We start from the raw sequence: 26,122 nt of genomic DNA, 5'->3' as shown, positions 1-26,122 counted from the left end.
TGGTGCATGGCCGAGAGAGCCGGCCCTCTCCACCGTATGTGGTGCATGGCCGAGAGAGCCGGCCCTCTCCACCGTATGTGGTGCATGGCCGAGAGAGCCGGCCCTCTCCACCGTATGTGGTGCATGGCCGAGAGAGCCGGCCCTCTCCACCGTATGTGGTGCATGGCCGAGAGAGCCGGCCCTCTCCACCGTATGTGGTGCATGGCCGAGAGAGCCGGCCCTCTCCACCGTATGTGGTGCATGGCCGAGAGAGCCGGCCCTCTCCACCGTATGTGGTGCATGGCCGAGAGCGCCGGCCCTCTCCACCGTATGTGGTGCATGGCCCAGAGAGCCGGCCCTCTCCTTCGTTTGTGGTGCATGGCCGAGAGAGCCGGCCCCCTCCACCGCATGTGGTGCATGGCCGAGAGCACCGGCCCTCTCCAGCGTATGTGGTGCATGGCCGAGAGAGCCGGCCCTCTCCTTCGTTTGTGGTGCATGGCCGAGAGAGCCGGCCCTCTCCACCGTATGTGGTGCATGGCCGAGAGCGCCGGCCCTCTCCACCGCATGTGGTGCATGGCCGAGAGAGCCGGCCCCCTCCAGCGTATGTGGTGCATGGCCGAGAGAGCCGGCCCTCTCCTTCGTTTGTGGTGCATGGCCGAGAGAGCCGGCCCTCTCCACCGCATGTGGTGCATGGCCGAGAGCACCGGCCCTCTCCAGCGTATGTGGTGCATGGCCGAGAGAGCCGGCCCTCTCCTTCGTTTGTGGTGCATGGCCGAGAGAGCCGGCCCTCTCCACCGCATGTGGTGCATGGCCGAGAGAGCCGGCCCCCTCCAGCGTATGTGGTGCATGGCCGAGAGAGCCGGCCCTCTCCTTCGTTTGTGGTGCATGGCCGAGAGAGCCGGCCCTCTCCACCGCATGTGGTGCATGGCCGAGAGAGCCTGCCCCCTCCACCGTATGTGGTGCATGGCCCAGAGAGCCGGCCCCCTCCAGCGTATGGTGCATGGCCCAGAGAGCCGGCCCTCTCCACCGTATGTGGTGCATGGCCCAGAGAGCCTGCCCTCTCCTTCGTTTGTGGTGCATGGCCCAGAGAGCCTGCCCTCTCCTTCGTTTGTGGTGCATGGCCCAGAGAGCCTACCCTTTAGACGGCAGTTTTTTAATGCGGTTTGAAAACATTTTATTGCTTTCAAAAACACTACCTTTTCAGCAACACACATCTTGTGTTTTTTTCCATTGTTTCCACACCATACACATATGTAGGTTTGAGTAAATCATGTTTTTCTTTTTTGTGCCTGAAACTTAATATCATGACTAAAGAAAAGATTTAGAAAGAAAAATGAATGAAAATAGATTTAAACAAAAGGAAATTAAGATTGTAAAAAAGGAATGAAAGCGATTCTAAATTGCAAACCCCAGACAGAACAGGGAGATACTGTTATGCTGGCGAACAGTTCCATTGGATTTGTGCCGAGTGCAGTTCTCAACTGTGTTCTAGAAATTGTTGAGAGAGTCACTTGAGCCACATTTTTGCAGTTGTCTCGCGCACAAGTCATAGAGTGAAATAGAAAATGGTGAAAATGCACAAATGGTCAACCAGTATCTGAAAGAAAGATTAGCTAATGTGTCTGGTGTGACCCTTTCTCAGCTAGAACATTGGTGAAACCTAGCAACAGATTCCTATTCTGTTCTCATGAACACTCAAAAAAAAAAGTAGAAATGGTGGAAAAAAACCAATTCCTTATGCTGAGGAGATAGAATCTGCATTGAGACTTGCAATAAACTTTAATAGTCTTTTCAGGCAGTAAATGAACAATGCATAGATTTCCACTATAAGTGGGTGGTGATTTTGTTATATCAAGTGTTCCTTCATGCAGTTCTGTGGCAGGCAGTTGAGACATTGGCATGTTCTAGTTCTGTTCAACTTTAGTGGTTTTGCCAACATGCAGTCGTAAAATATGCTGTTCAATAAAACTGCTTTTAAAGGGGAATAAAATGTTAGGGGTAACCACAATTATGTTATAATCAGTTGGTTTCTCTCCAGTCAGCCACAACAGGAAAGGAACATTCCTCTGTAGCACTGGGAGACCAAAACAAAATGTTTTGTTATGGAACGTAAAAGCACAGTTTCTTGGATTCAACCTGCCGTGCTTCAGGGTGTTCATTTACAGACAACAACAGGAAAAGGAACCTAATGGGCCTTTCTACTGTCTTTACAGCTGCTAGTACGAGTTGGCTCCAGGAGCATGTTGCTGATCTAAGCCGAAGGTAACAGTGATTTAAAAATGCTGATGCATGCAATCTTCTACTGACCCTGAAAAAGAGCGTAACACCAGTGCTGCCTAAAATGAATTTATCTGGCACTTTCTGACAATATGCAGTAGAAGTATATTTGAGAACTAGTGAGCGCAGCTGAGGGGTGTTATCTAGGTAGTTAGGTTTGCTAGTGCAGGTAATTTGAGCAGAGTCCCTGCAGCCATTATAAGCCTGATGTAAAGTCTCCATGCCACAAAAGAAATCATTGTGCAGAAGGGTGTAATTTAAGCTGCCTTCAAAACCCAAATTAAATACCCTGATCTTACTACAAGATGCCAAATTAGAAGTTTTTGAAGTAGCTGAAGGGTAATTGTTGCTGTAATTTGTTCTTTCCTCACAATCGGACAGATTGATGTGATTTAGATAAAGATTAACCTTGTTGAGTAGGGGCATACCAGCTGATCATGCAGAGTCCCAGTGGACTGCACTTTTACAAAAACCACCTGCTAAAGATCAAACATTTGAGCAGTTTATGCTGCAGTTGCAAACTCGCCTTGTGGGTGAGGAAATAATCCTGTAGTCAAGAGCAATGTGTTTTTCACGTCAGCTTCATTGATATCTGTTAAATGCCAAGTATACATACATGTAATACTGTGTAAATATTTTCACTGTCTCCACGAATTTAAAATTAATAGCATGGAGCACAGCAACCATTGGCATCTGCATTTTAAGAAAAGGGACAAAACTTGAATATAAACATAGCATAATATATAACGTAGTACCCTGTCTAATACATAAAATAAATACCCTGAAGTAATTTCAAGGCTGTAATTTCATCGTTGAGCTCAGATAATTATAAACCACTAAAGCTTCACTCTTGCAGGTTATTACATCATCTGTACCCTTGGATCAGATTACTGCCTCTCAATCACACCCAGGGATCCATTCTCTATTATCTTGTGGGTGGGTTGGAGGGAGTAATACTGCAAATGGAGAATTTTTGCCATCTGTATAAATATTAATCATTTCCTTCCATTTACTTGATAATGAATACCATTTTCAAGTTTCACACACTGCTGGGCTATAAATGCATTTGGCGCAGGAAATATTGTAGGTAAAAATTATGGGGCCGAACAGTTTTAAATAGTTTTTTTTTAACCAGACTGGTGTTGCAGCACATTAGCCGCTAAGACGTCATGCCATGGTGTAGTGGGACACGACTTGTATCTTTGTTGTCTTCCACGTCGTGGGTTGCTGAATTTATTCACATTAGGAAGTGGGGAACTTTCGCACTTTGGTACAAGGAGGGAAGATCAGAACAAGTAACACTCTAGGCTGTTCTTGGAATTGGTTACTTGGGATAACAAATGGAATGTGGAAAAGCAAATGCCTTTTTAAATTGTTATTTTGTTTAAATACTAATGTCAAATAAGTTATTTTGTGTCCATAAAGTTGTTAAGCCAAAAAAATTAAAAGAAGTTGTCATACTTCATGAAGATTCATTGCCAAAAATTATAAAATACAGTTTCAGGAAAGGATTATTTCTAAAAGCCCTAATTATATTTTATTTTCAGCTTATGTGGAATAATTCCTAGTTTAAGCAGCATTTTGCTTCCTCGCATGAACCCATTTGTCCTAATTGACCTTGCAGGAGCACTGGCGCTCTGCATCACCTACATGCTGATTGAAATAAAGTAAGTAATGTACGCTGTGAGTTATGCATTGCATCTGATCTTTGACAAATATGAAATCAGGGTGTGAAGATGTGTTAAATGCAATTTAAGGTTCTGAATCAGAATTAAATTTTTCAATGTATTAAAATGGAAATAATTTAGTGCATTATCCTTACTTATCCTCCTCGACCTCTCTACAGCGTTAATATAGTTGACCACGGTATCCTCCTTCATTATCTCTCCTCCATTGCTCGGCTCCATGGAACTGTTCTTGCTTGGTTCTACGTCACACAGCCAGCCTATTTCAAGTAGAGCTTTCTCTTTCCTCCTCTGCAACGTTGCCTCCAGAGACCCCCAGAGATCTAACCTTAGCCACCTCCTCTTCCTTTTCTACATGTAATGACATCACCTGCAGACATGGCGTCAGCCTCCATATTGAGCTTTTCTCTCAACCCCACAGCCATCTCTCTGCTGTCAAACTGCTTGTTCAACATCATCATAGTTGAGTCAAATTCTTCCAGCTGAACATCGGGAAGACTGGAGCCATCGTTATTGGCCTCTTCCACAAGCTCTATTCCCTTGCCACAGACTTCATCCCCCTCCCCAGCCATTTGCTTAGGCTGAACCAAACAGTGTGAAACCTCAGCATCCTGATTGACCCTCAGCTGAGCTTCAAACCCAAAATTCTATCAATCACCAAGGCTGCTTATTTCCACCTCCACAACATTGCCTACCTCCATCCCAGCCTCGACGTCTCCACAGTGGAAACCCTCTACTACTAAAACCCGTAGCCACTCAATTACTCCAATGTCCTACTCGCTGGTCTCCCATCCTCCACTCTCCATAAACTCCAACTAATTGGGCCAGATTTTGCTGTAGCAGGGCATCAACGGTGTCTGCCATTAGTTAGACTTTCCCCTGCACCCTTCAGCTCAAAAAAATTTTGCCCTCTAAGTTGCTGAAAGTGCGAACTGATAACAACGCAGCGAGGGAAACAGCGCATCTGGGACCTGAGCGATCAGGACAACCAACAGGGTATCTCCTTAACCCATGAGATTTAAGGATTGGGAAATAAACAGCGGAAGGACTGAGAAGGAGAGTGAATTAAAGGGGGTGAATTCAATGTAAAATCAAGAACAGGAAGAGAAATAAAGAGAGGGAAAGAAAGATTGAATTAAGAGAGAAAAAAAGAGACAAAGATAAAGTAAGAAAAGAAAAATTAAAATTTGACATTTTAAAAATCTCCTAAAACAATTCAAAACCTGAAGGAATGAGACTCCACACTTGTAATAGTTAATTTTCAGTGCCAGAGAGGTTGATTGGCAGTCATTAACACTTAACATGTCATTAAAAGGGTACTTACACTTGTAATTACTAGCCCTAAATATCTACGGCGGGTTTAGTTCATATCTACCGTGCAAATACAGCAACCTCACGCCATTCAATGCATGTTAATGGTGAGGCAGACAGCGAAATGCCATTTTTGCAAAGCTAACGGCAGAGCGGTACAACTCAGACAGCAACTTTTGGATGTCCGCGTTTAACTGTGCATCTGCCCCTCACTTGAAGTTGCTGTACCATTTACGCATAAATAACGGTGAATGCTATTAACCTCACAGTTAATTTTGACAGCAAAACCTGGCCCTTTCAAAACTTATCTGCCCTTATTCTGTCCCACTCGCCTACCACCTCTGCCCTTGTAGACCTACATTGGCTCTCTCACCCTAGAGCATAAAATTTTAAATCCTTGGTCTCCTCTACAATTCTCTCCATAACCTTAACCCACACTATCTCTATATTCTCCTTTAGTTCTATATCCCCTCCTGTCCTCAGACTCTGGCCATGTGTGCTTCCAGCTACCTTGTCCTTGCTCACTGGAATTCCCTTCTTAATCCTCTCTGCCTCTCCATTGCTATCTCCACCTTTAAAACCCTCTCAAAACCCCATCTTTCAACCAAGCTTTCAATCACCTTTCTTAATCTCTCCCTTTGTGGTTCAGTATCTGCTCCCTCTATCTGTGAAGCACATTGGGACTTTTGTTTTAATATTAGGGGTCCTATATAAATGCAAGTTGTTAATGCTTTATAACCAACCATGGGAAGTATAGAAGTCTGTATTACTACCCTTTGCCCACCAACTATTTTTCCTCTCTATTCCCAGTAATTATTTTGCAGTGGACACAGCCTCGGCTATAGCTATTGCTGTTATGACATTTGGCACCATGTATCCCATGAGTGTCTACAGTGGAAAGGTGCTACTTCAGGTAGGAGTCCTCTTATTTCATATCATGTGAAAACTTGTGAAATAGAAAATCAGTCTATAGTCATCAGTAAATCAGGTTCTCGCTAGGATTTCAGTAAAGCATAACGTTAAGCATGTTAAGTTTTCGTGCAACTGCAGTGCAGATTTTTTTTTCCACAAAGATCTTATTAATGCATAATGATGGAGTGTGTGAAATTGTCATACTATGTCCACTTGAACTGTATATTTTGTCCATCCAAACATAGATTGTGTCTGGAGAGAGCATTTGGGGTTATATAACATTGCAATGAAACACTGGTGGTTACAGGTCTGTCACTGGTGCTGGTAGTGATGGAAGCAGCTTTCAGATGATGAATTAAGAGTACTATGTAGGAACCATGTAGTTACAGCATTAAGGCCTAATAGTGTTTGGGGGGCGGAGGGCTGAGGTTCTGGTGGCAAGTAACAAGCAAGGGACTGAAAATAAGGAGGGTCGAAATACTTCATCTTGTGAATAAATAATTATAAATGTGGATGCTGCTGTTATAACTCAGAGGTTTATAACACATCATTTGACTTTTTTCTTTTACAGACAACACCTTCTCATGTGATTGGCCAGTTGGACAAACTTTTAAGAGAGGTATGTATTGATATCAAGGTACTTAAAGATTCAGTAACATTTTTTCCAGTGTGCATTGTTTAATTATTTCATCCCTTTCAGTCTCAAATGTCTGGAAATCATTTGCCTTTGTACTCAAAACTAGTAGCTATTTGTTGTAGCTATCTTTTCATTGTACTAAATGTTTTACTGACTCTAAAGACCAGTGGTCCATTCAAACTTTACATTTATGGTAACACTAAAGAGTCTGGATGTTCGTACTCACCCTGACCTGAAATGAATTTTGGGTTCCTAATCCAGAGTTCAATTCCCACCATGGCAAGTTGTGAAAACAAATCTGGTAATTTGTGCGCTAGCACCAGGGGGGAAAAAATGACTCTGAAAGTTACTGGATTGCTGTAAAAAAAAACAACTGGTTTAATGTCCTTCAGGCACTCCTACATGTGCCATCAGTCCCACACTGCATGGTTAGCTCTTAATACCCACATCTCAAGCATACAATTCTTTCTTCATTCAGAAGTTAAACCAGCTTAACTGTTCTCTTTGTTAGTTAACTCAGTAATGTGTGGAGGACCTGTTCACCTGTAGAATGGGGCAAGACTCCACAATGGTGATGGAGGGAAGTCTGTTACCAGCCAACAATCCATCTTTTCTTATAGGGGTAGCATTGAGGCACATGCACAAACAAGTCTATAAATGTAACTGTTCATTTTGGTGACTGAAATTAATTTATTTGCTATGGGGAGAATTTGTTATCAGAACCTCCAAATGATGTAGTGGCCAGACAGCTTACCAAAGTGGAAAATCAACTTAATGTTCGAAAAGTAAAAGACTGAAAATCTGAAACAAAAAAGGTAGAAACACTCGGCAGGTCAGTCAGCATATATGGCGAGAACAAAGGGCCTGCACCTGAACCATTAACTCATATGTTGGGGTCGATTTTAGGATGGCCGAGCAGGTGCGTTCGTGGCGAGGGGGCTCCGAAAATTCGGGATTCCCGGGGCGGGTCAGGAGCCCGGCTCCAACCCGCCCACTTCCGGGTTCCCCAATGACGCGCTTAGATGCGCCCGCAGCCCCCGCATGCAGGACTCCCACCAGCAATTAAAGCCGGCGGCATCCCAATTAAACCAATTATTTTGATACTTCAGGTCGTTAGCAGACCTGATTTGGAGGATATTTTAGGAGGGGTGGGATTTTCATCCAAACTGAGCGTGTTTCCCGTACTGGGGGAAACACTCCGAGTTGAAATAGATGTGTTGTAGCCACCAGCCTGTGGGAGCTGCAAAGGTCCATTTGACAGGTGCAGGGGGGAGACCCTCACTCATTGCAGGAGGCCACTCTCACTTTGGACAAAGTTTGTCCTGCACCACCCTCCTCTTAATACAAAAAATCACCAACTTGCAACCTCAACCCCGGTGTGTAGACACATTTATCTACCTTACAGACCCCCTCAAACGTACATCTTCCGGATGGGGAGCCACCATAGCTGCACTCATGACCTCCTCGGAGGACGAACAGCATCACCAGCCTCGCCGTCCACCTCTGACACGTGGAGCTCCACAACACAGTGCTGTGACACATCCACCTGCGCAGCAGGAGGGAGGGCAACCGCAGAGAGATGCGTCGCAGAAGGCACTACCCTCGCCACAGGGTCTACAGACCGAGGCTCAGCTTCCTGGACCTCTCTGAGGAGCAGTGCACAAGGAGGCTCAGAGTCACTTGACATGTAGTCGTGGACAGCTGCAGCCTCCTTCATGCCGAGCTGCTCCCGGCTGGCCCGAGCACCATCATCTTACCTGTCGCTGTCAAAGTCACCACTGCTCTCAGCAACTTCTCCGGATCCTTCCAGGGTGCCACCGGGGACATCGCCAGCATATCTGTCGTCTGCACAAAAGAGCCCTGCAAATACACCTGTACCCACTCTGCAGTGACACAGTGGGTGGCATCAGGTGTGGGTCTTCATGGTGATCCTCAGGAAAGGGAATTATTGCACAAACCAGACAAGATTTGCAAAGACATGGCAGTAGTGGTGATAACAAATTTTAATGTGCTTTGCAAATCAAACAAAAGTAAATCAAAAACATGACATTTTGTCTTACACCCTTGTGCATCCCTTTTGTGCTCACAAAACCTTCGCCTTACGTTTACGGGAACCCCTACGTGGTTCTACCCTTGTGGCTTCAGCAGAGGTAGTGGCAGGTTGCTCTTGTCCATGCCCTGACCGATGAGATGCTTTGCGCAGACGCCCTCAGGGTTTCGGTGCCTGTGAGGGCCCCTCCAAAGACTGCTGCACCTGCACCTGTGCAGGGGCAGACTCGGCCACCTGGAGAGGAGGCAGCATTGAGGGTACTGGTTGAGAGGGGGCAACGGGTGAGACGTGGGAGCACTTTGAGTGGCGTCCCCACTTCTATGTCCCCTTTCACCATCATCCCTCTTTTTTATTCGTTCACGGGATGTGGGCGTCGCTAGCGAGGCCGGCATTTATTGCCCATCCCTAATTGCCCTTGAGAAGGTGGTGGTGAGCTGCCTTCTTGAACCGCTGCAGTCCGTGTGATGATGGTTCTCCCACAGTGCTGTTAGGAAGGGAGTTCCAGGATTTTGACCCAGCGATGATGAAGGAACGGCGATATATTTCCAAGTTGGGACGGTGTGTGACTTGGAGGGGAACATGCAGGTGGTATTGTTCCCATGTGCCTGCTGCTCTTGCCCTTCTAGGTGGTAGAGGTCGCGGGTTTGGGAGGTGCTGTGGACAGTACGCACTGTAGCCACTGTGCACCGGTGGTGGATGGGGTGCCAATCAAGCGGGCTGCTTTGGCCTGGATAGTGTCGTGCTTCTTGAGTGTTGTTGGAACTGCACTCATCCAAGCAAGTGGAGAGTATTCCATCACACTCCTGACTTGTGCCTTGTAGATGGTGGAAAGGCATTGGGGAGTCAAGAGCAGAGTCACTCGCCGCAGAATACCCAGCCTCTGACCTGCTCTCGTAACCACAGTATTTATATGGCTGGTCCAGTTAAGTTTCTGGTCAATGGTGACCCCCAGGATGTTGATGGTGGGGGATTCGGCGATGGTAATGCCGTTGATTATCAGGGGGAGGTGGTTAGACTCTCTTGTTGGAGATGGTCATTGCCTGGCACTTTTCTGGCGCGAATGTTACTTGCCACTTATGAGCCCAAGCCTGGATGTTGTCCAGGTCTTGCTGCACGCGGGCTCGGACTGCTTCATTATTTGAGGGGTTGTGAATGGAACTGAACGCTGTGCAATCATCAGCGAACATCCCCATTTCTAACCTTATGATGGAGGGAAGGTCATTGATGAAGCAGCTAAAGATGGTTGGGCCTAGGACACTGCCCTGAGGAACTCCTGCAGCAATGCCCAGGGGCTGAGATGATTGGCCTCCAACAACCACTACCATCTTCCTTTCTGCTAGATATGACTCCAGCCACTGGAGAGTTTTCCCCCTGATTCCCATTGACTTCAATTTTACTAGGGATCCTTGGTGCCACACTCGGTCAAATGCTGCCTTGATGTCAAGGGCAGTCACTCTCACCTCACCTCTGGAATTCAGCTCTTTTGTCCATGTTTGGACCAAGGCTGTAATGAGGTCTGGAGCCGAGTGGTCCTGGCGGAACTCAAACTGAGCATCGGTGAGCAGGTTATTGGTGAGTAAGTGCCGCTTGATAGCACTGTCGACGACACCTTCGATCACTTTGCTGATGATTGAGAGTAGATTGATGGGGCGGTAATTGGCCGGATTGGATTTGTCCTGCTTTTTGTGGACAGGACATACCTGGGCAATTTTCCACATTGTCGGGTAGACGCCAGTGTTGTAGCTGTACTGGAACAGCTTGGCCGGAAGCGCAGCTAGTTCTGGAGCACAAGTCTTCAGCACTTCAGCTGGGATGTTGTAGGAGCCCATTGCCTTTGCTGTATCCAGTGCACTCAGCCGTTTGTTGATATCACGTGGAGTGAATCGAATTGGCTGAAGACTGGCTTTTGTGATGGTGGGGATATGGGGAGGAGGCCGAGATGGATCATCCACTCGGCACTTCTGGCTGAAGATGGTTGCAAAAGCTTCAGACTTGTCTTTTGCACTCATGTGCTGGACTCTGTCATCATTGAGGATGGGGATGTTTGCAGAGCTTAGTTCTGTCTATAGCATGTTGTTTCCGCTGTTTAGCATGCATGTAGTCCTGAGTTGTAGCTTCACCAGTTTGGCACCTCATTTTTAGGTATGCCTGGTGCTGCTCCTGGCATGCTCTTCTATACTCCTCATTGAACCAGGGTTGATCCCCTGGCTTGTTGGCAATGGTAGAGTGAGGAATATGCCGGACCATGAGGTTAGATTGTGCTGGAATACAATTCTGCTGCTGCTGATGACCCACAATGCCTCATGGATGCCCAGTTTTGAGCTGCTAGATCTGTTCTGAATTTATCCCATTTTGCACAGTGGTAGTGCCACACAACACGTTGGATGGTGTCCTCAGTGCGGAGACGGGACTTCGTCTTCACAAGGACTGTGCGGTGGTCACTCTTACCAATACTGTCATGGACAGATGCATTTGCGACAGGTAGATTGGTGAGGACGAGGTCAAGTAAATTTCTCCCTCGTGTTGGTTTGCTCACCACCTGCCGCAGGCCGAGTCTGGCAGCTATGTCCTTCAGGACTCGGTCAGTAGTGGTGCTACCGAGCCACTCTTGGTGATGGGCATTGGAGCCCCCCACCCAGAGTACACTTTGTCCCCTTGCTACCCTCAGTGCTTCCTCCAAGTGGTGCTCAACATGGAGGAGGACTGATTCATCAACTGAGGGAGGACTGTAGGTGGTAATCAGCAGGAGGTTTCCTTGCCCATGTTTGACCTGATGCCACGAGATTTCATGGGGTCCAGAGTCAATGTTGAGGACTCCCAGGGCCACTCCCTCCTGACTGTAGATCACTGTACCGCCACCTCTGGTGGGTCTGTTCTGCGGTGGGACAGGACATACCCAGGGATGGTGATGGAAGAGTCTGGGACATTGGCTGAAAGGTATGATTCTGTGAGTATGGCTATGTCAGGCTGTTGACTAGTCTGTGGGACAGCTCTCCCAATTTTGGCACAAGTCCCCAGATGTTAGTGAGGAGGACTTTGCAGGGTCAACTGGGCTTGGTTTGCTGTTGTCGTGTCCGGTGCCTATTGGTCCATCTGGTTTTATTCTTATTATGACTTTTCGTAGCGAGATTTTACAACTGAGTGGCTTGCTAGGCTATTTCGGAGGGCAATTAAGAATCAACCACATTGCTGTGGGTCTGGAGTCACATATAGGCCAGACCGGGTAAGGACAGCAGGTTTCCTTCCCTAAAGGGCATTAGTGAACTCGAAGGGTTTTTACGACGATCCGGTAGTTTCATGGCCACCATTACTGATACTAGTATTTTAATTCCAGATTTTTATTTAATTAATTGAATTTAATAAATTCGCCAGCTGCCGTGGCGGGATTTGAACTCATGACTCTAGATTATTAGTCCAGGCCTCTGGATTGCTAGTCCAGTAACATAACCACTATGCTACCGTACCCTGGCCCGGGCCCACATCACTCTTTCCACCCAGCTGGACGACAGTTTGGAGGACTTGTGTGAAGCCTTGGAAGGCCAGCTGTAATGTATCTGTCAGCCTGTTTAAGGTGGCAGAATGTTGCTCACCCTGAATCCAAATGACCATTGTCAGGGCCTGAATGGACTCATTGTTGAGCCGTGCTTGAAGCTCGATGGAGGCTGGCCTTTCCTCCATCGCAGGCATTCCCGCACCTACCCGTGACACTATCTCGGAGATGCCTTCACGTCCCTGTGACCGTATTCCGCTCATGAAGGAGTTGGACTCCTCCATCCTCTGCGTGATTGTGGAGAGTGCGCGTGGCAACTGTTCCAGTACCTCGGCAATGTGCTGCTGGCCCTCGATGACTCTCCTTTTCATGGCTGGCCCGCAGGGTTCAGCATCTGGGTCCAGCTGAGCAGAGCCTGGAGAAGAGTGCTCCCACCGACGCGGACTCTCCACGGCAGCCCCTGCCACCAGAGTCTGCTCGTGCTCACGTGCGTGCTGACTCACCATATGCAAGCCCAACTAAGTGAGGACCGGGACCCACCGAGGTGCGTGTATCTGCTGGTGGATGACTGGCTCAGATGTGACGATGCACCCTCAGAGGCCGGCAGGTCCTCTGAGGAATCGTCCTCCACAATCACGGCGCTCGCAAATGGCCCTGCAAGAGAACAGAAAGCAATATTAAGCATGTGGACAGATGTTGAGGTGCTGCAGATGCCAAGTGATGCTAAGATCATTCGCTATCATGAGTGCTGAGTGTTAGATTTCTGTCACCAGCTGCTTGTGCGCTCCCAGTCTCAGCATCCGCCATGGACAGGCACTCCAGCGAACGGCTTACTTCCAATGCTTGCTGCTCCGCGTCCGTTAAGACCACCTGGTGTGGCAGGCCCCCTCTGGTCCTTGCCCTCTCCCGGGCATTCTGGCATCTCTTCTCCTAACAAGGCAAAACACAGAGAGGCGTGATTGAGTGATGGTTGCATAGTGACCTGCTGCATGCATTTGTGTAGGTGGGGGTGAGCGTGAGGGAGATGCATGGGAGGGTGCATTTGAGACATAGCCATGAGATTGTATGAGGATTGGGTTGCGTGGTAGTGTTCGAATGGGAACTGGGGCGGTGAGTAAGTGCAGGCAAGGTGAGGATGATGGTTGAGTGTGGAAGACGGAGTGTGGGAGAATGCGTAAGTATACTCACTTTGGCTGACCTGGTTAGGTCATTAAAGCGCTTCCTGAACTGGACCTAATTTCGGCACACATTGCTGCTGCTGACCTCCTCTGCCACCTCGAGCCAGGCCTTCTTGGTGGCAGAGGGAGGCCACCTCCTCCCATCAGATGGAGCAGGCTTGCCTCTGGCCTGCTCCATGCTCCAAAAATGGTTCTTTGCTGCAGGAGGAGCATTGAAGGACTGCCCCTTTAAATAGGGCTCCTCCTGCTGACAGCCTGTGATGTGGGTACGCAGTGCGCCCGCTGCGCAGGTCTGGAACGGGAAACCCGGAAACATGCGTAAGTACCTTCAATTAGGCTGCGATTGTGTGCGGAGCACCCCGATTTCACTGGGCGCGTTACCCACACGCCCAGTCAACCCTCCCGCTGCCAACCCACCTCCCTCCTAATATCGGGCCCGTTGTCTGCACAGATGCTGACTGACTCGCTGAGTGTTTCCAGCGTTTCAGTTTTTGTTCCAGGTTAATATTCCTCTTTTTCCCCGTCACTCCACATTATTAAACTTTCTTTAATTTTATTTTACCTGTAGTTTCTTTTTGATCACTTGTTTACTCTATGGCTGAAGCTTAGTACCACTGAGAAAAAGGACTTGATTTGAGAGAGGCACTGTTTCGAAGAACAGTAGAGTTCTCCCTGGTGTCCTGGCCAATATTTATACCTCAACCAATATCATTTAAAAAGCAGATTACCTGGTCATATGGCTGTTTGTGGGACATTGCTGTGCGCAAATTGGCTGCCGTGTTTCCTACATTACAACAGTGACTACACGTCAAAAAGTACTTCATTGGCTGTAAAGCACTTTGGGATGTCCTGAGGTCATGAAAGGCTTTATATCATCTGATTTTAATTGTTGGTTGAGGGATAAATATTGGCCAGGACACATGGGAGAACTCCCCTGTTCTTCTTTGAAATAATGCTGTGGGATCTTTTACATCCACCCAAGTGGGCAGACGAGGCCTCAGTTTAGAAAGACAGCGCCTCTGACGGTTCAGCACACCCTCAGTAGCACACTGCAGTGTTAGCCTAGATTTTGTGCTCAAGCTCCTGGAGTATGACCTGAACCCACAACCTTCTGACTCAGAGACAAGAATGCTACCAACTGAGCCACAACTGATACTATCTTAGTAACTGAACACTGGTCTCCCAACCATGTGGTTTTGAGTTAAATCCAAACTTCGACTTCAGTTTGCTGTATCTGCATTGAGGAAGATTTGTTGGTCCTTTTCCAGATTGCTGGATGGAGTGCCCTGTGGCAATACACCTCTGTCTCATGAGAAAACAAAATGAGCAGCAGCACTGTAGGGCAATATGCTGCACTCCTGGCTGAAGGAGAAAGTGTGACAACACTAAACAGGACCGAACGGCTTGAAACAGAAAAAGGACTCATTGGCTGACAGCTTTGTGTTGCTTTTTCATTGCCAGGAATGTTATTTTCATTCCTATCTCTAACATGAATCCTTCAAAATCGCAATGAAAAATATAAGGTAGTTTGACAGCCGCATACATATATAAAGTGGTCTTTCAAAACCAAGATGATTCAGTATCTATTTTCTGTGTGCTTCCGTGCGCAGGTAATTTGTCAAGTTCTCCAGTGGAATGTTAAACGGCAATTTGGTCTTGTTTTTGTTCGTTGCTTTAAAGTTTAGAAATGTTGAACTTAACTGTAAGTAAAACTTGAAATCACACTGCATATGAATGCCTCAATGTCTCTGTTTCAGGTCTCCACTCTTGATGGTGTTCTCGAAGTGCGGAATGAGCATTTTTGGACCCTAGGATTTGGGACTCTGGTATGATCCTTATAGATAGAATATAAATTTAGTTCTGTAACAACAAATGTTATCATTTTTAAACGATAAAGTTCTCTTAGTTGATGAGGTATGTATTGAATATAGTCTGAACTATATTGCCGCTCTGTGTAACATTGTGTTTGTAATGTTTCATTACTGTAATAAACTCATTAGGACTAGCTTTATTGCTAAATTAATAAAATACTAAAAACACAATTTTACATCAAAATTTAAAATAAACCTGTATTTTTCCTGTTCCTTTTCCCTTCTTACTTTCCTATTTTTATTTGTAGTTTTACTTTTTTCTACTTAATCCAGTGTATCCTGTCTATTCCAAACTTTTTTTTTCTTCTTAAAAATATGTTTTAAACCTTTTTTTTGTTTCTTTTGGTGTTCGGTTTTCATTTTGGAAGTGGGAGGAACTTGTTTTAAAATAAAAACACCCGATGCTGGAAATACTTAGCAGGTCAGGCAGCATCTGTGAAGAGAAGCAGAGTTAATGTTTCAGGTCGATGACCTTTCATCAGAACTGGTAGAAGTTAGAGATTTGATCGTTTATAAGCAAGTACAGAGCCAAGGAAAATGTGGGGTTCCGGGTGGGGAATGAACAAAAGGGAAGGTCTGATAGGGTGGAGAGCAGGAGTGATTAAATGACAAAAGGGATGATGGTGCAAGGCAAAAGGGGGGTGGTAATGGAATAATAAAGAAACAAAAGATGGGTCCAGAGGAGGTGCAAATGGCAACAGTAGAACCATTAGCAGTACCTGCTGCCCAAGAAAATGGGAGCAGTGGTTATGATCTGAAGTTGTTGAACTCAATGTTGAGGCCGGAAGGTTGTAAAGTGCTTAATCGAAAGTTGAGATGCTGTTCCTCAAGCTTGCGATGAGCTTCATTGGAACAACGTAGGAGGCCAAGGACAGAGAGGTCAGAGTGGGAGTGTGATGGAGAATTAAAATAGCAAGTGGCCGGAAGCTCAGTCATGCTTGCAGACTGAACGGAGATGTTCAGCACTTGTTTTAAAGTTCCTTTCAATTACTTTAAAGGCCTGCTTTCCAGCCAGTGGAGAGCCTATAATGGAAAGGTTTTTGTTAAATCACGGAATGATTTTAAACATTGGCGCAATTTGTAGAGATTTTGTTTATTTGTTAGATAGCAAAGCTGATCCCCAGTGTCAGAGAATTGAATTATGAGAAAGAACTGGAGAAACTACAGCTCTTCAGCCTTGAAAAGAGTTGACTGAGAGAAGACCTCATACAGATATAGAGAAAAATCTGGAACATTACTTCAAACTAAGCCAAAAGAGTAAGAAAAGGAGGCACAGGCTCAAACTTGTGAAAGGCAAATTTAGGAGTAATGTCAGGAAGTTTGTCACCCAAGGAATGATTAACACCTGGAATGGGCTTCCGGATAGGCTAGTGGAGTCTGCAGTATGGAGAACAGTAGGTTTTGCCAGATGGATGAACTAAGACAGTCAATTAAACTATATGGAACTGTTGAGGATATTTGTGTTATGAGTGCATTGGAACAGGGCACATTGTCCACCCATTAGGTTCCAATACTTCAGTATCAAATATTTAACTATTGGAAAAAACTGTAAGGTTCTGGATGCCTTTATAGCAACTAAAGTACATTTCAACCTCTGCCAATGGTTTTTTTCCCCCTGGTGTGTATTTTCCCATGTAATTCTGTCACGTTTGTTTATGTTCCAGCTTGGTGTCAATAAACCATTAAGTCGTTGTTTCTCCTCACAGACACACATTGAGCTATACCTTCTCGCATCTTTGTATAAAAATAGATCTTGCAACATTTCAGTTAAATTCACCTGGGAAATTTTTCTAAACAAACAGACTGCATAACAAAACATATTATCGGTCTGTATTCACAAACATAGATACACATATTATTTTGTGATTTTTTTTTTCTAGTGCCAAATTTAACAAATGCAATCTATATAGAATTTTTTTTGAATTGCTTCCTCAAATATTTGTACATATGAATCAGATTTTCATGCCTTTATTTGGTATGTATAGCACATATGATACGAAATTGGCTGTAAACAAATGGTTGTGTTTGGACCATATTGGAACATATTTCTGCAGAGCAAAATGTTTAATTACTTGTTGCAAACAATTAGACCCAAGAGAGAAAATCAGCATGAGAGAGATTGGTCTCAGGCCACATCAAGTGCGAACATGCCACACACTCAGACACAGTAGAAAATCTGAAGTAACAGGTGTGAAAATAGATTCTGGATCCATTCACTTGTTATATTTGTAACAAACATACTTTCCACTGAAATCCCTCTGCACTTTACCACATGTGAATATCTCTTTATACAATGCCAATGTGAGTTTTGTGCTGCTGTTTCCCGATCCTTGATATTTTAATTTTTTATATTCCTCTTCCTCTCCCCAATTCCAACTTAATTTTGAAATTTTTGAGTTTCAAGGTATTTTTAAGCTCTGCTTTATCTTTGATTCACTCAAAAAGCTGATTAGTGTATAATACTTGTGGTGCTGGATGGAAAATGTTTCATTTCTTAGCTCTGACACAACCTGTATTAACAAGCAGAAAATACAAAACTGCTTTTAATTCCGAACAAGGGTTGTTTTCAGGATTGTGCCATGCTTCTGGTATCTGTTTGCTTCTCCGTTTCCCTTCAAAGCCTTTGCATCTGACCTGCTGTTTTGGTCCCTTCTTGGCCAACTTTTGCTTCGGTCATTGTTTCTACTTCTCTTACAATTTTCTCTTGATAGTGTAGCTGAGAAGGACGAGGTGACACGGTGGAATTTACAACTTAAAATTGCAGCTCCTACCATGGCACCTTAGTGTAAATGAAAGTGGTATCACTTATGCTAAGAAGAATGGGTAAAACCTGTGGCATTCTGATATCTGGTCTCCTCCATAGCTACACTTTATATTGATGTCAGACAGTATATACAGTCTACAAAAACCCTCTTCTGTCCAATTCGCTTTTTTGCAATTAAGTGGCTTTATTGAACTCTGTGGAAGGGAATCTTCATTTAAGGAGTTTCTGGTGGAATCGATGAAGAGATAAAGATTTTGCATTAAAAGTATACATCTTAAGGTGACGTCCTTTAAGTGCATCAGCAGTTAACAAAGTTTCTGGATGGATATTACAGATCTATCTGATTACTTATACCCCACAACATGCAACCTATACTTATAGCCACTTCTGTAGGGAGTCACTTCTATAGTGTGGCAACTTTTCATGGTCCCAAATTAGCTGGCATTGAATTTAACGTGTGTTCCATTTTATGCTGCTTTATTTGTTTTTTTTAATTATATTCTATGTTCCACCTCTAAACTATGGTGGAGAGTGGAGTGGATCCTGACTGCTTGGAACCCTTTGTTCTAAGCTTTGTACTTTTTCCCCAATTCCCTCAATGATATATCTGCATTTGGAAGCAGGCTGGTTTATTTGGAGTTTTGTCTTCCTGCTAGTTTAATAAAAAAAAATCTCTCATTTCTAGTGCAGGTTGCTCAGCAGGTAAGGAGAAAGCATTAGACCAAAAAAAAAATTCATTTACTGACCCAAACACTTTATTGCCTCTACTGTTTTACAAGAACTTACGAATACAATGCTTCCTCTGTAGCGCTGCAAAATTTTGAATGAAAAAGTTGCACATTCAACTTTTTCAAAATTCCGTCCCACATCTCTGTAGCGTTGTGGAGGAGACACCATACTGGGAAGGGCTATTAAAGTTGCTGCACCACCAATACAGAGAAAAACAAAGGCCTGTGGTGCCTGAACAACATGTCTGACTTTTGGAAGCCTGCCTTTTTCACAGGTTTATGAAAAGTTGACTTTTCTTAACTCGAGCATTTTTAATGAGCCGTGTGACTCATTCCTTTTGTCTTCAGTTTTCTATTATATATAGGATGTAAGCCGTGGGATATGACTTTTGTCCGTAAGGTTCTGGAAGCAGAGACCTGGTTATCCTGTTTGTAGAAACACAATCGATTGTAGTATCCAGGATATTACACCACATTGTCTTTGGCTACCTTCAGTATTAGCTTGGCTCAGATGAAGGGACTCTTGCCTCTGAGTCACAAAGTTATGAATTGAAGTCTCATTGCAAGTCCCATTACATAATTTAGGCTGACCCTTCAATGCAGTACTATGGGAATTTTGTATTGTTGAAATGTAGGCAGTTTGCAAACAGCAAGGTTCCGCAAGCAGCTTTGTGATTAACGTCCAGATAATCTCTGTGTGATGTTGGTTGAGGGATAAATATTGGCATGGACACAGGGAATACTTCCCTGCTCCTCTTCGAACTTTTACATCCACCGGAGAGGGCAGACAGTACTGCACTGAAGTGTCGGCCGAGAACAGTTTCCTGCTATTCGTGTGAGCTAAGTGGCCTATAGTTAATGCTTTATCCCTTCTCCCCCTCCCCCCCCCCCCCCCCCCCACCCTTTATGGTCCTTTGATATAATTTCTGTTTCCAAAGAATTTTAGAAAATTATCTGGTGAGTATTCTGCTTATTTAACAATGAACCTTCATGCCCTGCTGTTAAATCGCTATCTCCCTAAGTATTCCAGAGTGTAGACCATCTGGGCTTGGTGACTTAGCGGCTCAGGCCCCCACTGCTGTCTGGGGTGCATCTCTGGCAGGGCTTCCATACAAACCCATCTGTATTTCCAGTGTGTAATCTTTTACATATGGGAGGTGGACTTCCTGGCAACTCCCAAGAGGTTACCCCAGTCTGGGGTGGAGACTTGCAGCTGTGGTCCTTAGAGGTTTACCGCTGTGTGAGAAAGAAGTGACCAGCGAGTTGTCTAATTGAATTTTTTTTATCTAAAAAATTTCAAGTTTCATTAATGGGCCTGTGCATGGCAGCACTCAAAGTGCTTGCCTCTGCAGTTTTTGCCCCAGGGTCCCTTCCACCAATTTCTGATCATTGTATGTCAGGCCTAACAGCCGGTCCCCACACCAAGCATTCCATGAGTGCAAATGGTGGGAAACACAGCTGCTCTTCACCATATGCCTGTCTACATACGGTTAGGCACGGTTTTCCCTGTTAGAACTGGCCCCATGGAAAACAGTGGGGCGGCGAGGCAGAGCACATCCACGAGTTGTTTGCCAGTTCCACCAGAAAATCATCGGGTGTGAGGGAGGGTGCAAAACCTAGATCATCAACTAGAAATCCTATAAATTTTTTTATGCTGTCTGTTTTTTTAGTGTGTATATATCCCTGTAGACCTCCCTTCCTCACCTAAATACAAAGCCAAAATATTGAAGCACTTCTGCCATTCTTTCATTCCGTACTATAAAATTGCCTCTTCATCCCAAAGACGTCTGTCGTTCTTTAACCTTCTCTTGCTTTTACTGTGGCAATATTGCTATTATCATACCCTTCCATTTTCCCTTTTTGCTTCCCTTCTTTGCTTTTGGTATTGCACCTGCATTTCTCCTTTATTACTTTCTGCAATTTTATAATATGCTTCCTTCTTAAATAGTAACTAACTACAAATAGAATAGCTTCCTATCTAGACTAGGTGATTCTTGTTTGTATACTACTTTAATGTACCATTTGTATCAGCTGCATTCACTCGCTGGATTTGTTTATTGTTTGTGAATCTTAAGTTTGCAATTTGTCTGTTTTGTACACATGTATGTGCCATATCCTGGAAATTTGTCCCACTGGGTTATAAAACAAAGTACAATAACATGTTGTGCAGAACAAAAAAATGAAAAATATTATGACGAAACCTATACCACAGTGGAGTGTTCTGGCTCAGGAGCATTGAAAAACCGTCAGGATCATTCCTGTCCCACAGAGTGCACCTTCTGTTAACTGATTACAGCGCATAGAGACTGGCTTCAGAAAAATCTGTTGCTTGCAGCTTTCCTCCCTCGAAGCCTGAATCTGTTTGTAGGTAGTGACAGGGTGTCAAAATTGCGAGGGGAGGAAGGAAAAGAAAAGAAATATAAACTCACTAAATTACGATGTGGTAGGAAAAAGAATGGGAAATTCAAACCCCTTTTGTGCTCATTGACATTCTGAGAATGACTTTGCATTCTAAAACAAAACCAAAATGTTTGAACAAATTGAATTCTTTGAGGGAAATGTGGTTGATATGGTGTATATGGACTTTCAAAAAGCATTTGATAAAGTACCACATAATAAACTTCTTAGGAAAATTAAAGCCCATGGGATTAAAGGGACAGTGGCAGCATGGATACAAAATTGGCTAAAGGACAGAAAACAGAGTAGTGGTGAACGGTTGTTTTTCAGACTGCAGGGAAGTATACAGCTCCAGGAGCCAGTATTAGGACCACTACTCTTTTTGATTATATATTAATGACCTGGACTTGGGTATAGAGGGTATAATTTCAAAGTTTGCAGATGACACAAAACTCGGAAATGTAGCAAACAATTTCAAGGATAGTAACAGATTTCAGGAGGACATAGAAAGACTGGTGAAATGGGCAGACACATGGCAGATGAAATTTAACACAAAGAGGTGTGAAGTGATACATTTTGGAAGGAAGAATGAGGAGAGGCAATATAAACTAAATGGTACAAGTTTAAAGGGGGTGCAGGAACAGGGAGACCTGGGGATGCACATACACAAATCTTTGAAGGTGGCAGGACAAGTCGAGAAGGCTGTTAAAAAAGCATAAAGGATTCTGGGCATTATTAATAGCAGCGCAGAGAATAGAATCATAGAATGGTTGCAGCACAGAAGGAGGCCATTCAGCCCATCGAGCCCATGCCAACTCCTTGTAAGAGCAATCCAGTTAGTCCCATTCCTCTGCGGTTTCCCCGTAGCCCTGCAAATTTTTTTTTTAAATACTTGAATTTTGCAAATTCAAGTTCCTTTTTGAAAGCCACGATTGAATCTGCTTCCACCACCCTTTCAGATAGCGCATTCCAGATCACAATTATTCGCTGCGTAAAAAAAGTTTTTCCTCATGTCGCCTTTGGTTCTTTTGCCAATCACCTTAAATCTGTGTCCTCTGGTTCTCGACCCTTCTGCCAATGGGAGCAATTTCTCTTTATTTACTTTATTAACACCACTATCAAATCTCCTCTCTGCTCTAAGGAGAACAACCCCAGCTTCTCCAGTCCATTCATGTAACTGAAGTCCCTCATCCCTGGAGCCATTCTAGTAAATCTTTTCTGCACCCTCTCTAAGGCCTTCACACCCTTCCTAAAGTGCGGTGCCAGAATTGGACACAATACTCCAGTTGTGGCCGAACCAGTGTTTTATAAAGGTTCAACAGAACTTCCTTGCTTTTGTACTCTATGCCTCTATTTATAAAGCTCAGGATCCCGTATGGTTTTTTTAACCGCTTTCTGAACCTCTCCTGACACCTTCAACGATTTGTGCACATATACCCCCAGATCTCTCTGTTCCTGCACCCTTCAGTTTATATTGCCTCGCCTCGTTCCTCCTGCCAAAATGTAGCACTTCGCACTTTTCTGCGTTAAATTTCATCTGCCGTGTGTCCGCCCGTTCCACCAGTTCCACCAGCCTGTCTATGTCCTCTTGAAGTCTATTATTATCCTCCTCACTGTTTACTACATTTCCAAGTTTTGTGTCATCTGTAAATTTTGAAATTGTGCCCTGTACATCCAAGTCATTAATATATATCAAAAAAAGCAGTGATTTTAGTACCGACCCCTGGGGAACACCACTGTATACCTTTCTCCAGTCCAAAAAACTACCATTCACCACTACTCTCTGTTTCCTGTCACTTAGTCAATTTTGTACCCATGCTGCCACTACCCCTTTTATTCCATGGGCTTCAATTTTGCTGACAAGCCTATTATGTGGCATTTTATCAAACGCCTTTTGAAAGTCCATATACACAACATCAATCGCATTGCCTTCATCAACCCTCTCTGCTACCTCATCAAAAAACTCAATCAAGTTAGTTAAAACATGATTTGCCTTTAACAAATCTGTGCTGGCTTTCCTTTATTAATCCACACTTATCCAAGTGACTATTAATTTTGTCCTGGATTATTGTTCTAAAAGTTTCCCCACCACCGAGGTTAAACTGACTGGCCTATAGTTGCCGGGTTTATTCTTACACCCTTATTTGAACAAGGGTGTAACATTTGCAATTCTCCTGTCCCCTGGCACCAGCCGTGTATCTAAGGAGGATTGGAAGATTATGTCAAGTACCTCTGCAATTTCCACCCTTCCCTCAGCAACCTAGGATGCATCCCATCCAGACCAGGTGACTTATCTACTTTAAGTACAGCCAGCCTTTCTGGTACCTCCTTTATCAATTTTTAGCCCATCCAGTATCTCAACTATCTCCTCCTTTACTATGACTTTGGTAAATGCAGATGCAAAGTACTCATTTAGTACCTGAGCTATGCCCTCTGCCTCCATGCGTAGATCTCCTTTTTGGTCCCTAATCGGCCCCCTTCCTCCTCTTACTACCCGTTTACTATTTATATGCCTGTAGAAGACTTTTGGATTCCCTTTTGTTAGCTGCCAGTCTATTCTCATACTCTCTTTGCCCCATTTATTTCCTTTTTCATCTCTCCTCTCTACTTTCTATATTCAGCCTGGTTCTCATTTGTATTATGAACTTGACATCTGTCATACACCCCCTTTTCCTGCTTCATCTTACTCTCTATCTCTTTCAGCATCCAGGGAGCTCAGGCTTTGGTTGACCTACCTTTTCCCCCTTGTGGGAATGTACCTGGACTGTCGCCGAACCATCTCTTTAAAGGCCGTCCATTGTTCGATTACAGTTTTGCCTGCCAATCTTTAATTCCAGTTTACCCAGGCCAGATCCGTTCTCAACCCACTGACGTTGGCCCTCCTCCAATTACGTATTTTTACGCTAGGTTACTCCTTGCAAAAGCAAGGAGGTTACGCTAAACCTTTATAAAACACTGCATAGGCCTCAGCTGGAGTATTGTGTTAAATTCTGGGTACCACACTTTAGGAAGGATGTCAAGTCCTTAGAGAGAGTGCAGAACAGATTTACTAGAATGGCACCATGGATGAGGGACTTCAGTTATGTGGGGACACTGGAGAAGCTGGGGTTGTTCTCCTTAAAACATAGACGATTAAGGGGAGAACTGATAGAGGTGTTCAAAATCGTGAACGGTTTTAATAGAGTAAATAGGGAGAAACTGTTACCAGTGGCAGAAGGGTCGGTAACCAGAGGACACAGATTTACGGTGATTGGCAAAAGAGCCAGAGGCGACATGAGGATACATATTTTTTATGCAGTGAGTTGAAATGATCTGGAATGCACTGCCTGAATGGATGGTGGAAGTAGATTCAATAGTAACTTTCAAAAGGGAATTGGATAAATAATTGAAGGGGAAAAATTTACAGGGCTATGGGGAAAGAGCAGGGGAATGGGAGTAATTGGATAGCTCTTTCAAAGAGCCAGCACAGGCATGATGGGCCAAATGGCCTCCTCTTGTGCTGTACTTACTATGATGATATGATAAAATGGGCCCCAGACTACTTGGTATTTCCCCAGCTCCAGGTGGAGGTTGAGTATGACTTTTTCAGATTGGGATATGTCCCAAAGTTGTTCAGCCACATATTTGATGTGGAGAGGGTTGCACACTGCCAGTGTAGGGAGGAAGAAAAGAAAAGTGCATGATCTTCAACTAGCAGCAGAATCCCTGCTAGTCTGTGTGCCACGAAGGCCCTTGCTGTTCAAGCCTGAAAAGCTATAACCACACCAAGAAATGTGACTAAGTTTCATGCTTGGTTCAGTGGTAACACTCTTGCCTCTGAGTCAGAAGTTTGTGACTCAAGCACATGTCTAGGCTGGCATTTCATTGCTGCATTCATTGAGATGCTGGGTTGGAATTTCCGCAGGGGTCCCCTGATCAACCACCATAATTTTGACTGAAACCCTGCAGAAATGGCAAAAATGGCTATTTCCTCCAGTTGTCCAGGGTTCCGCCAATCTTCCGCCAAAGTTATAGCAGGAGATTGGGAGAATCCCCACGGAAGTTAATGGCAGCTGTCTTTTGGATAAGACATTTAACCGAGGCCATGTCTACCTGCTCATATTCGTATAAAAGATCCTGTGTCACCATGCTAAGAAGAGGAGGGAATTCTCCTGGTGTCCTAGTCAACATTCCTCCATCAACCAACACCACCAAAAACAGATTACAATGGACTCCGGTTAATTATATTGTTTTTGCTTTAAAAAAAATCAAATTATCCAGTAATTCGAATTAAACAATTTTAAGAAACAACACAAGGCATTTTTTACACTCTTGAAAATATAATTTTTTTTTAAAACTCAGTGTTCAATGCATGAAATCTAATTGCAATGAACTGCACACTTATTACAACTGATTTGTTTATGCACACAATGCTTAATTTGTGACTGTTATGTACAGCTTTTTAAATTAATAAATACAGGGCACACAAGCAGAACAGTGGGATACCTGATTCCTTGCATCAACTGGGAAGACCTGATCATATGACTTACAAACATCTTCCTCATGAGTAGAATAAACAGGTTGTTCTAATATTCTGCCTTGCGTATTTTGTTTCTACCACAGATGGAGGCATTTTACTTTTTAAATTTGTATTGGAAATTGACACAGGTGCAGAGGCACTTCTTAATGCACTCACATTATTCATGTCAGCTCTTTCTGAACATGACAGGCTGCCATTTACAAAATCCATTAAATGGTATTTGCCATCCTGTAATTCTTAGCTCTGAGTATTTGTTTTGTATATTAGTCACTAAGCTAGCATCCATGTATAGTTTGTGAAATTTCCTGTGATTCATTATGTGGG

At 44.3% G+C, this 26,122-nt stretch overlaps 1 protein-coding gene across 1 annotated transcript in view; it reads left to right on the top strand.

Annotated features, from left to right (window-relative positions):
* The window catches only part of slc30a6 (solute carrier family 30 member 6), a 111,034-nt gene that overhangs the window by 70,995 nt on the left and 13,917 nt on the right, over positions 1–26,122 (top strand). Inside the window, exons 10-14 of the mRNA XM_067988694.1 lie at positions 2,193–2,241; positions 3,804–3,923; positions 6,063–6,165; positions 6,736–6,783; positions 15,277–15,345. Of these exons, the coding sequence (XP_067844795.1) occupies positions 2,193–2,241; positions 3,804–3,923; positions 6,063–6,165; positions 6,736–6,783; positions 15,277–15,345 (389 nt within the window). The remainder of the gene's footprint in view (positions 1–2,192; positions 2,242–3,803; positions 3,924–6,062; positions 6,166–6,735; positions 6,784–15,276; positions 15,346–26,122) is intronic.

Source organism: Heptranchias perlo, chromosome 8, assembly GCF_035084215.1.
Source record: "Heptranchias perlo isolate sHepPer1 chromosome 8, sHepPer1.hap1, whole genome shotgun sequence".
Taxonomy (NCBI): Eukaryota; Metazoa; Chordata; class Chondrichthyes; order Hexanchiformes; family Hexanchidae; genus Heptranchias; species Heptranchias perlo.
This window is presented reverse-complemented; position numbering and strand designations above follow the sequence as displayed.